Here is an 11,793-nt window from a genome sequence, read left to right as displayed (position 1 = left end):
GATTCTACACCTCCAGATACACCGGTTTCGTTAAGCCGCCAATAGACGTTCGTTGGATTCTAATTGGGCCAATACGATGCCAAATTAAGAATGAGCATCTCAGAGAGCAACGATTGGTTAAATTTCTATTATTGATAACAAAAGTTCTTACAAAAAGTTATACATTGTAGTTTTCTTAAAGGAGTATGAAATAAGATTTTGGATTCTTACTTAGTTTAGTTACAGTGTTTGATTATATTTGCGACACATAGTTGTTTCTTCTTTGAATTCAAGGCATTGAATAAAAACAAAACCAAGCAAAACAGAACTCTTCGTGTTATTATCATGTGACGTTGTGAACTATTCAAACTGATCTTTCAAACCCTACTTTTTTTCAGTTTCACTAATCATCGCCAGACAAGAAAGAAGATTTGTCTTTTGCTTCATGTATTAACTTTTTGTCTTTTACCCGATATCCGAACCCAATCCAAAAAATCCGAACGAAAATAACAAAATATCCAAACGAGTATTGATTTAATAGAGATTGGATATTTCGAACTCGATCATGTAATATACATATAATTACTGAGAAGATGATTTGATATTCAATTAAAATGAATGTCAAACTTTTTGTTTTTACGTATTAATAAAAGTCATATCCAAATTCTAAAAAATAATAGCCAAATTAATGTCTATTTATTTTTTCAAATGTTACTTCCAAATCTATTAATCATTTAATTTATTTAAAAACAAAAAAATCAGTTAATCGAAAGTTAAATTTGTAAATACAAAAACTTAAAAAATTAAAAATTTCTTTTTTTCTTTCAAAATCTAAATATCTGAATCCGATCCGAAATAACCGAACCCGAATTAAAAATACTCGAACCTAATCCGAATACAGAAATAGCCGAACAAATTTTATACCACTGTATTGTAATATCTGAAAGTCCAAAATATCAAATCCGAACCCGAAAAAATATCCGAACGCCCACTCCTAGTTCTCATCAACGTGTTTCGTTACTATTTTTCTTCAAAAGATGATTGAATCTCTCTCTAATCTCTATCAATTTAAAAGTATTTTTTTATAGAACTTAGCGCGGCCTGCCGTCTTATGATTCTTTTACTCCTCCAGAAAAGAACAGAAAAAGCAACAAAAACAAACTTTCTTCGACCGCCGAAAGCTCCATAGACTTCGAATAGCATATTAGGAAAATAAAATAAAATATACTATTTACAGACTTTCTGTGTTTTGTATTTAACTCCCAAAGGGTATAAACATGTTTTAGTTGATACAAAAAAAGGATCAAAAGATGGAAAAATATCTTTAGTTGCTTAGTTTAGTGAAGCCATTAATACATTAATGTTTATAGCTATGGGCCAATTTCTCGGCGATTCCAGTCGCTCCTTGTTTCAGTGTTTCGTATCCGTAAGTTATGTACAAATACGAGTACACTGCGTACATAGACTACAACATGTGTAGTGCTAGATTCAATCTTAGACTAGAACATGTGTAGTGCTAGATTCAACCTAACCTGATTAGCTTTGTATACAGTAATTTTTTTTATAAATTAATAATATTGAGAGTCGCTACTATAATATTTTATTAATTTATAGAGTTATTTTTTTTTTTAAAAGAAGTCTTTTTCTAGTTTTTATTTTATTTAGAATATATTTCTTATAAAAAAAAAATTGATTTTACTGTATATACCTTTTCTAATATTCTTTGAAAGAATTTGAACTGTTAAATGAATCATATAGAGCATGTAATAAGAAACAACTTCAAACTCTAATCACACCCAAGAGAAAGTGTAAGAAACATGTACAATGGCTCTTACCTTCCGTTCCAAGTTTCTCTAAACCTCTCATTTCAACAAAAACTACACCGTTCAGACTGATTTTCCACCTTATGGTTCTTCCTTCTTCCGCAAACCTACAAGTGGAAGAAACGTCGCTGACTTCAGGCGTAAATAATATCTACCAACTCGTTATACTTAACGTTTTTCAACAATGCTTTTTCCACAAGGCACCTTACTTTTCTCTCTATTCTTGACTCATTCCAGCGCATTTTTATTATAGGTCTTCCATTACAGAAACCATTCTTGGAATTGCAGATCAGGATCGTGAACGTAACTGAACTCTCATACGATTCGCTTTAGGTCCAGCGGGATGTGTCCCTGCAAGAGCCTTGCTTCATAGTGCCCCATGTAAGATGAATGTTATGGCCAAGAAGTATTAACCGACGACCTGAAGATGTAGTGAACATTATTCTTCTCACTATGTACCTTGGAGCCATTGCGGTGTTTGGAGCTGCTGTGGATGGTATCATGACTCACAGTTTCAAAACCTACCCTAGTTTGATTAACTTCTCTATCTTCGAGATTAATTCACTTTTTTCCATATCAGAAAACTGAATCATGTTTTTGATTGAAGGGTTCTTGGATGTGTCCAGCGCCTGTTGTGGCAATTGGATACTGGGAGCCTTGATGTAATGTGGAAGAGAAGGATACACGATTTGCAATAACGCACTACGTACAATTGTGGAATGGAAACAAAAACCAGATTGCCACCAGCATCCCATTTTAAAAATGTTGTTCTGCTTGTAATGGACCGGACAGTTTGTGTCTGAAAGTGAGAATGTTGTAAATCAAGACTCCAAAAAATCATTCCAGAAACAAAAAGCCAGAAAGTGAAACTTCGCTCCACTTCTCTAGTCTCCTCATACTTAACTAATGTAATATGAAGGAGATACACAACGACTTTATTCTCTATCTTTTTTTTTATATATGAAAATACAATACAATGATTCTACTACCTATCTCTCTATACCTTGTATTATACTACACCACTTCCGCATAACGCTTAGTCTCATCACCACCTGAGTGATGACCATTATCTAAGCCACCATTACGATGGTCCTTCATCTGAGGCCGTGGTGGTGGATCCGCAAACACCTCCTCCCTTTGGGGGCGGTTCGCATAGAACACCCACAGCACAAGACAAAGCAACACTCCAACAGAGATCATCCCCAGCCCCGCGTTCACAACCCTCAGATCACGCTCCAACGGCGGACAGTACTCCGAGGTAATGCTCTCGAACGTATCCCTCACGAAGTTACAGTCCCTGAAGCTAAGCAACCGCGGCGTGTAATGCTCCAACGCGTAGCTCTCGTTCACAGCCGCCACAAGCTGCTTGTATATATCAGGCGTCACTCTCCCCACCGTCGTGCACACATCTCCAGCCACCTCGCACACGTAGCTCTCCCAGACCGAGGACGCGTTTGCTATCGACAGCTCCCAGGAGCCGCACTCTCGGTCTTCCATGTTGGAGTCGAAGGGGCTGCAGAGAGGTGGCATGGGAGGTCCGGACTGGTTGTAGTAGAAGTTTTGGCCTGGGGATGGGTTTGTGTTGGCGTAGGCGTAGACGAAGGTGTTCACGACGGTGACGATGCTGTTGATGACGACTTTGCTCTGTGAGAGGGTTTGGTTTGTTGTTTGCTCGTCGACGCATGGGAGGATGCTGCTTAGAGCTGTTTCCGCGTGAGGGTGGTCTACCCATTCCTTCATTGCTACACACGTATCTGTAATTGCACTGCACCAAACAAACAAAAACGATGACGTTTTAGTTATAACTACATTTGTAAACAATTGAAGAAAGCAGAATCTTACTTGTTAAGGATCAGAAAGACTCCGCAGAGAACAAATGTCACAGCCACCAGTATCCACCCGCTCACAACGAATCTAATCATCATATACATCAAAGATGAGTCAGGTCAGCAAATTCTATTAAAACGATAGAAAGTAAAGAAAATGAAGAGGTTGGTGTTCAAAGGGCTCTCACATGTGAATAGCGTGTTGATGGCGTAGGACAGAAAGCACTGTAATAACACAAAGAGCAGTCAAGTGGATGTCAAAGCTAAATCAAAGGAAGAACCATATGAACAAGAGCTGGACTTACAAAGACCAAGAAAGGAGAGGATGAGCATCACAGTAGCCACAGTGATTAAAGCCGATCGCCTGAAAAAAGTGCATACATATACAGAGTTAGTCTTTGTACTTAAAGGATAAGATTGGTACCATTCACTTCACAATACAAATGTTCAAAGAAAGGGAAACCTACACAGCGTAGAAGACTCTCTTAATCTTAGCAGCATTATCCGTTGTTTTCTCTTGTATCGTCGTTGCTGAAGCGTTCAGATTGACGTTTAGGTTCTCGATCTCACCCAATACATTAGGTGGAACGGAAAGGCTTGTCACGTTAATCGTTTTCGCAAGGGAAAGATACTGAGTCACGTTCCGTAAGGTCCCCACAGTGTAGTCTGATTGGTTTACAACAAACTTAAGAGTATCCAAAGCTTCAGTATGAAACTTATTCTGTCCAACAGACAATAGAATGCATCCCATCCTGTCACAAAAGAATAAAAAAACACCAACTCAGCCTCAGGAACAACAAGAAGAAGAAGAGAATGAATCCTTAGCTAAAGGATGAGACTATTACGCAGCAGCAGAGGTAAAGACTATCAACAAGATGAGACAGATTCTTCTTGAATTGTATGATGATCCTTTAGCTTTCTCGCAGACCCTCCATTTGAAGCAATGGTACACAACGAGAAGAGAGCCAAAAGACAAGATCCAGACAGCAGCTAGGATGAAACCAGGAGCACCTGTAAACCCAACAGACTGCAAGAACAAGGCCAATTCATTACAAACAGATCCTATAACTCAATGATTACTGAAACAGCTCCAAGGAGGAGACTTACAGCCCAGTAGTGATTGTTGGTGATGTTCCAGCCACCACGGTAAGGCTTAAAGGCAGTGAGAATGTCAGGTCTCTTGGTTCTGTGAGCTGCCAAGAGGAGGTAATCAGAGGGATCAGCTGAAGGTCCTGGTGCTAACGAGTCTGTTGAGATTGCTCCTTTCCATGATCCGAAATTAGGTGAGCCTGTTAGCAAAAAAAAAAGCAGAATTGTCATCAACCCAAACAAAACACACAACAAAAAGTTTCAAGCTTTGATTGGATAATCTTGCCAAAAGACAGTGACTTTGACACATTAACTGGAACCGACACTTAACAACAGATCAAAACTTGCAAAAAGATCAAAACTTTTAATTCCGGATGGTAAACCCATAACCAATCTTACATTATTACAGAGAATGCAACAGCCAAAAAAAAAAATTAAAAAAAATCAAGAAACGAAAACCTGAAACAGAGGAGAGAAAAAAACAGAGAGGAGGAGGAGGAAGAAGAAACCTAATATGAGCTTAAGCGGATCCTGTGCGGCGACGGCAGAGAGCGAAAAGAAACCAAAAGCGAACAAAACAGAGAAGATAAAAAAGTTCATCATCTTCCTCACTGAGAAGCTACGTCGTTTCGAGGCATGAGAGAGAGAGAGCGAAAGGAATGAAAAGAATCGTTTTTTTTTTCTTCTTCTTCAGGCCGCCATTGTTGATGAAGATTTGGCGGGTGATGTCGGAGGAGAAGAGATTTATCCCCGCGCTATGTCATGGCTTTGTTTGCATCAAACGAGTCTTTTAATGGGGAAAGAAAGTGAAAAAGGAGGAAGAGAAGGAGAGAGTGCTTTTATTTATTAGGCCACCTTTACTTACTCTTATTGTCCTTATACTACTTTTCTTATTTTCACACTTGCTTCTTTTTTCTATATACGCTTTTCACACGCACACACATTTATACTAAAAATATATATATAATTGTAATTTTTAATTTAAATATGCAATAATTTATTTTCAGGTCATGGATTCAGTTGGTGTTTTAAGTGTAACAAACTTGGTGAAATTAAGGAGTTGTTGGTTTCATATTTTGGAAGTATGTTGTTGAGTTTATCTTCAAATTTGTTAGCGAGTAAATACTTTATTTTGTAAGTATCGTTTAAATGCAATCTTTTTATGTATATCATCACAATATGCAATAATTTATTTTCTATAGTTTTATATATTAGTTTTGTAATTTTAATTAAAAATTAAGGGTTATAATAAAATTACCAAAAATGTCAAAAATTGTAAAAGGAATGTGATAATATGTTTTCTATAGTTTAATATCCTAAATTATTAATGAATTAGCCTGTATAAAATAAAAAATAAAGTTGTATGTCAATAAAGTCAGTTTATAATTTAAAAAAAAAGTTTATTTTTTTAACGAAATCAACAATTAATGATTTCTTTATTTTGTTGATGCACACTCAAAAGAAGCACCGCATGTGTTTGGTTAAGAATTAAGGTTGTGTAATTAAGGTAATTTAATTGACTAGGCAGTACGCACTAGGGCTGGGCACAAATACTCGTTACTTGCCTTATACCCGTTACTCGACCCGTACTCGCCTCGTTTTTTCAAGTACTCGTCGTTGCCAAGTCAAGTATCAAGTCGTTGAATTTTGTAACTTGCAAGTACAAGGCAAGTAACAAGTATCACAAAAAAATTAACGACTCGCCTTGATATTACTCGTTACTTGTTTTACGACTGAAAAAATGATAACTAAACTATAAAAACCAAAGTCCTAAACTGATATTTCTATGTTGTAGTAAGTAAACAGTATTTTTATATTGAAATATATGTATTATATTCTTTTTTTATTAAGTGCAAATATTTTATTTGAAATAACTCTCTGTGTTTTTACCAAGTCGAGTAAACAAAACAAAATTTTATAACTTTCTCTAACAGAATATTATCTATCAAATAATTCTTACAAACTAGAAAATATATATAAATGATTCATAAGTATTTGTAATTAGTAAGTAGTGGAACAAGGCAAGTCAAGTAACTTGCAAGTAACATATTTTTTTGACAAGTACTCGAAATAACAAGTACTCGTTTCCGACAAGGCAAGTACAAGTCCAAAAATCAATTACTCGTTCAAGGCAAGGCAAATATCAAGTATACATAAAAATGCAAGTAATCGCCTTGCGCCCACCCCTAGTACGCACATTGATTTATCCTGTGGGTCCCGTAGATGACTCGAGGGTCAGTCCATGGGGTAACGTGTTGGTTGCGTCCCTCCGTCTCGGTGTCTCCAGTGGCGTTATGTTACTGTAACCACGTGTGACCTTAGATCGGACGGTACATTGATTGGGCGTGTGTGACCAATTAATTCAAGATACTATATGTGTTTGCTTTCGACTCTGCCGTGTGTATGTGTAATAATATACCAAACAAGTTCTTAGTAATCACGTAATGAATAACCAATTAATTCAAGAACCATGTGTTTTGTTTTGAGTCTTTTGACTATTCCGTGTGTATATGTAATTTACCAAACAAGCTCTTAGTAATCACGTAATCAATTCATTACTTTTCAAAGAGTTACGTGATGAAAATTTTTCATACATAATTTTCAAGGAATTTTCAAAATCTATTTGCTGGTATAGTATTATTGTAAAAAGTAATACAGTTTTTGCTTTTGGCCCTGCCTTTACGACTTTGAATTAACATAACTTGCGGTCAAGGTTATGGGAGCTCAAGACTTTTTAGACTCTTCGTAGTGACGGCAAGCTTTTTCTTATCGATAGTGAATGTGAAATAAGAACTATTAAAGTGTCCACTATATATGATGCCTTCATTTTTATATAAGTATCCTAGGATGTTTTTAGATCTAACATAGAGAGATACAGTACAAAAAAGCTGACTACAATTTTATACCTAAATCACTTTAATGTGGTATGGGTGGTGTTTGGTATTTGACGCACGTCTCTACTTTTATCTTTAATATATAAAACCGAAAGAAGTTTACATATATCGTATATTATAAGTTCATCCTTTCTTAATATAGTGCATTAGACTTCTCTTGTAATAAAGTAAAATCCTTTATATATACTCATATATGTCTGGTTGTTATTTAGGTTAACATGCCCTTTAGAATGGGTGATCTGGTTGAGTCAAGATGGTTCAACATGCATGAAGAAGCATGTGAGAGGATCATGTGACCCGAATTGTGTGAAATCTTTTTAAAATTTCGAGATGCATCTTTATTGCTCCGTGACAAAAAATTGCCCATAACATGTTATTATATCCTCCCGTAGTAGAAAGCTAGAAAGTGTCTTGATATTCAATTCTTTTATTATCCTGTCTACCACAATCTGTATGCAGAGATCTAAGCAATTGATTGTTTATGTATGGATGGATTATAAATGAACGAATGTGAAAATTAAATGAGAACTGATCTAAGAATGTTTACTGATTCCTATGTAGATTATATTCTTCATAGTTCATACGTGATATTTTCTACCGTCTAGAAAAAGTTTTGAGACTAAAAATGAAATTTGCAACATGCAAAGGAATACGACCTTGTTGAAATATGGCTGCCGACATTGATTCTTGTCGAATTGGACTGGAAGCAACTTGAAAAACATTTTATATAACGAAAAGCCCATTGGTTTTTGAAATATGGCCCATTAACCCTTTTGTTTGTAACTTTTTATTATAATGGGCATGAAGATCATTTGGAGGCTACAGAAATGGAGGATCTTCAAGTACCATCAAACTTCCAGTTCGTGCCGCTTTCTATCAAGGATCCTCGTGATAACTTTGAATCTCAAACAAGGAAATGTTCTCATCAATGAACTTAGAGTCGTTGAAGCTTATCGGTTGCTAAAAGAATCTGTAGTGGAGATCAGAACTAAAGGATTAGTAATAAGTGATCCCTTGATTAGACCTGAAGTTTCCTTCAAGGTTTTCAGTGAGTTAACCAAAACTATCTCAAATGCCAAGACCGTTAACAGGCGAGAGAGCGTCCTGGACAGATTACCTTTTTTGGACAGATTACCTAAATCCACAAAAGATGATATTTTACATCATTGGACATTAATAAAAGAGCTAGAGGAACATTTTTGGTTCTCTTACCCAATAACAAAACACTTATCTTTCTACCAAAGTTGGTAGGTTGAAGAATGCAATGACCAACATTGATTCACAAATTAAAGAGTCAGTACCATCTGATACCCGGTTGTACAATGCAAAAGGCTTCTTGATGCTGCGTTCCAACACTACGACGCTGACTTGCAGATAAAAAGAAGCACTAGGAATGTTGGAGCCAAAAGACCAAACGGGTGTGTTTAGAAGACAAAACGATGAAACAAAATCAATGCAAACATCTTTGTTTTGTTTCAAATGCTATTGTTAATTTGTCCCTGGCCATTGCAATACAAAAAAAAAAATTGCATTTAATTATACCTTATTTTGGTTCTGCAACTGCAAGGCGTTAAGATTGTACAATGCAGACTTTTGTAGTTGGAACGGACTCAACTTCTTGTGTCGTGCCTATTTCATCACATACTTTTACACAGTTCCTACTTAATAATTGAACTCGTTATAAATTCAAACTATACAAACTTTCAAAATTGTGCATATAGCGGTTAGTTAACCGTTTACTCTGATGACTGGATAGTGACGTTCTGTGTTGGAAATATTGTAAAAAAATAAATTTACTGAGTTTGGTGCGGTTTAAACTTGGTGTAACATAAATTGAAGCAAGAATGAAGCGAGTGCACGGTTGATATAATATAAAAAGGAGTTTTCAAGTGGGGTCACCTTATTCACCAACACACACAGATGAAAAAACCAATCCATCACACTGTTTACAAGAGAGCTTTTGTATCTTATGGGATACCTTGGACATTATCAACGGTGAGCTTGAAGAAGATGATAATATAGAACGTAAGAGACAACAACGCAAAGACATGCTGCCAAAACAGAAGCGCAGAGGCCTCTCTAACCGCATAACCCCTCAGACTCGCTATAGCTCCAAGCAAAATAGCACTCGGAGTCGAATACTGCAAAAGCAGCACAAACTTAAACATCGGATCCTGAGAAATAAGACCAAGCTTATCAGCTGACATCACGATCCCTATCCCAACTAGAGGAAGCACCAAGAGTCTCGCAACGGTGATCCCAATCGTCGTACGCAACCCGAGAGTTGACTCTCTCGGTCCCTCGGAGAGCATACCGCCGAGTACAAGCATCACCGAAGGAACCATGGCGCTAGCCATAATGTTCAAACTATCGGTAATGAAAGAGAGCGGAGCTTCGTAACCGAATACGATCTTCTTCAGCTGTGGTACTGATCCGACGACGATGGCGAGTAGAGAAGCTATCGTCGGTGGTTGGAGTATGTGTTTGACTGGAGTCTGTTCAGCCACGACTCTCATCCTCCTTATAACTCTCGGCTCAGCTAAACACTGAAGCGACCTCGGGCTCGAACTCTCTCCTCCTGTTACACCCATGAAGTCAACAACCTCAGGGAAAGAAGTCTGCGAGTAACTACTCGAGATGCTGTTGAACACTCTCGCAATGAACGGAGTCTTGCAATGTTCCGTCTCTTTCTCCTCGATCCCCGGCCACTCGGCTTCGACTAAAAGAGGCCTGCTAACATCGTTAGAACCGACGTTGATCTCCTCTATCTCACCTTCACCCTCAACAACCTCGTAGTACTCCAGAGGCGGCTCCATCATATGATACACAACGGTGTACACAAGTATCACAGCCACCCACTGAGCGAACGACACGTAAGAGACCCCTCTCGAGTGACAACCCGGCCCGAACGGGTTGTTCTTGGAGTGACAAACTGAGCTGACGATAGCCAGCAAGAGGTTCCCGGTGTTGCCGAAGGCAGTCATGACGATGGTGACTCTAGTGAACTCCGGAGGAGGTCGGCAGACGAGAACCACCAAGTATCCTATGAAGGAGCCTATGACCGTGCTGAGGAGGACGTTGACCGGAATAAACCACCAGCGGACGATGTTGTCTAAGGTAATGCTTTCTCCTAGCTCCGTGAAGATCAAGCAAGGTAAGAACAGAGCGAAGACGAGTTTGCTCAAGAGGCGGAAGGTGGCTCTCGGGACTAGCTGCGTCTTGGGGTGTGCGAGGAGGAGACCGATCACGGTTAAGGAGATTAGCTTCATCAAAGGGACGATACCGCTGAGGATATCTATAACCCTAGAACTAACATTGCTCCCTGACATATTTGGATCCAAACAAGTTGCCTGAGTCTTTGGTCTCAGCGTTGACCGTGTAAAGCTTAGAGTCAACGACAGGAAAGAAAAACACGAGGAGGATGACGAAACTGGAAACTGAAACATAAAACACAACAGTGAAGTATCTGAAACAGAACACGAGTTTGATTAGGGACACAACTGATGGGGAGATGGTTGGGAAGAGATAATGAACACCTGGAGAGGTTTCTCACATGGAAGGTGTCATTGAAGATGACGACAAGATTGAGAGATGAGATGCACCATCCACGCTGTATCTATTATTGGTTTCGTAATTATTATTTTCGTATTGAGATTCGCATCTTGTCTGAAAAAATTTATGACTGTCACGTGTGGGATGGGAAGAAGATAGACACGTCACCACAGACTTGTTTGGGCTTGCGGCAACACGGGAATAAGAAAGGAAGCCCAATAATGGCTCATTAATAAATGAGTAGGCCCTCAAACGCCGGTTATTTCAAATGCGCCAATCTAATAATAGTCAGCCGGTCAGTGACCGGTTCACGGATGATTCAGCGTTTATTCCAGCACCGACCGACCAATCGTACCTTTTAAACCGGTTGGGAATTTGTAGGGGAAAATCGCATAAAAAAACCTTCAAAGTGTCACTTGCTAGCACTTTAAAAGTTTTTTCACTAACACTTTTAATCTTCAAAGTGACATTTGTATCATAAAAAACCTCTAAAGCAAAAAATTGACCGGTTCAGCAGGTAATTTTTCAAAAATAATTATTTAATTAATAAAATAAACAAAATAAATAAATAAAAAATTCAAAAATAAGTAAAAATCGAAACTTTTGATAAAATTTACAAAAATGAAAACA

At 37.8% G+C, this 11,793-nt stretch overlaps 2 protein-coding genes and 1 pseudogene across 2 annotated transcripts; 1 reads left to right on the top strand and 2 right to left on the bottom strand.

Moving 5' to 3' along the window:
* Positions 1-2,608: 2,608 nt before the first annotated feature.
* Positions 2,609-5,560, bottom strand: LOC130500300 (uncharacterized). The gene is made up of 8 exons (XM_056995170.1): positions 5,227-5,560; positions 4,736-4,917; positions 4,474-4,655; positions 4,096-4,380; positions 3,934-3,992; positions 3,817-3,853; positions 3,645-3,716; positions 2,609-3,567 (listed from the first exon to the last, which is right to left on the bottom strand). Exons 1-8 carry the CDS (start codon positions 5,318-5,320, stop codon positions 2,817-2,819), a joined length of 1,662 nt encoding a protein of 553 aa, XP_056851150.1. The 5' UTR covers positions 5,321-5,560; the 3' UTR covers positions 2,609-2,816.
* A 2,281-nt stretch (positions 5,561-7,841) lies between these two features.
* On the top strand, positions 7,842-9,326 carry LOC108824534 (general transcription and DNA repair factor IIH subunit TFB1-1-like; annotated as a pseudogene).
* A 130-nt stretch (positions 9,327-9,456) lies between these two features.
* On the bottom strand, positions 9,457-11,296 carry LOC130500262 (protein PIN-LIKES 2). Its single transcript, XM_056995047.1, has 2 exons — positions 11,148-11,296; positions 9,457-11,048 (listed from the first exon to the last, which is right to left on the bottom strand). Exon 2 carries the CDS (start codon positions 10,938-10,940, stop codon positions 9,579-9,581), a length of 1,362 nt encoding a protein of 453 aa, XP_056851027.1. The 5' UTR covers positions 10,941-11,048; positions 11,148-11,296; the 3' UTR covers positions 9,457-9,578.
* Between the last annotated feature and the right edge of the window lie 497 nt (positions 11,297-11,793).

This window comes from Raphanus sativus, chromosome 9 (assembly GCF_000801105.2).
Source record: "Raphanus sativus cultivar WK10039 chromosome 9, ASM80110v3, whole genome shotgun sequence".
In the NCBI taxonomy this organism is placed as follows: domain Eukaryota; kingdom Viridiplantae; phylum Streptophyta; class Magnoliopsida; order Brassicales; family Brassicaceae; genus Raphanus; species Raphanus sativus.
Note: the sequence above shows the minus strand (reverse complement) of the source record. Positions and strands in the feature narration are given on the sequence as shown.

Coding starts and splice junctions, on each gene's coding strand:
- LOC130500300 (XM_056995170.1), bottom strand. CDS start 5,320: ATGATGAACTTTTTTATCTTCTCTGTTTTGTTCGCTTTTGGTTTCTTT. Junction 3,993..4,095: donor AAGAGAGTCTTCTACGCTGT/GTAGGTTTCCCT, acceptor CACTTTTTTCAG/GCGATCGGCTTTAATCACTG. Junction 3,854..3,933: donor CCTCTCCTTTCTTGGTCTTT/GTAAGTCCAGCT, acceptor GTGTTATTACAG/TGCTTTCTGTCCTACGCCAT.
- LOC130500262 (XM_056995047.1), bottom strand. CDS start 10,940: ATGTCAGGGAGCAATGTTAGTTCTAGGGTTATAGATATCCTCAGCGGT.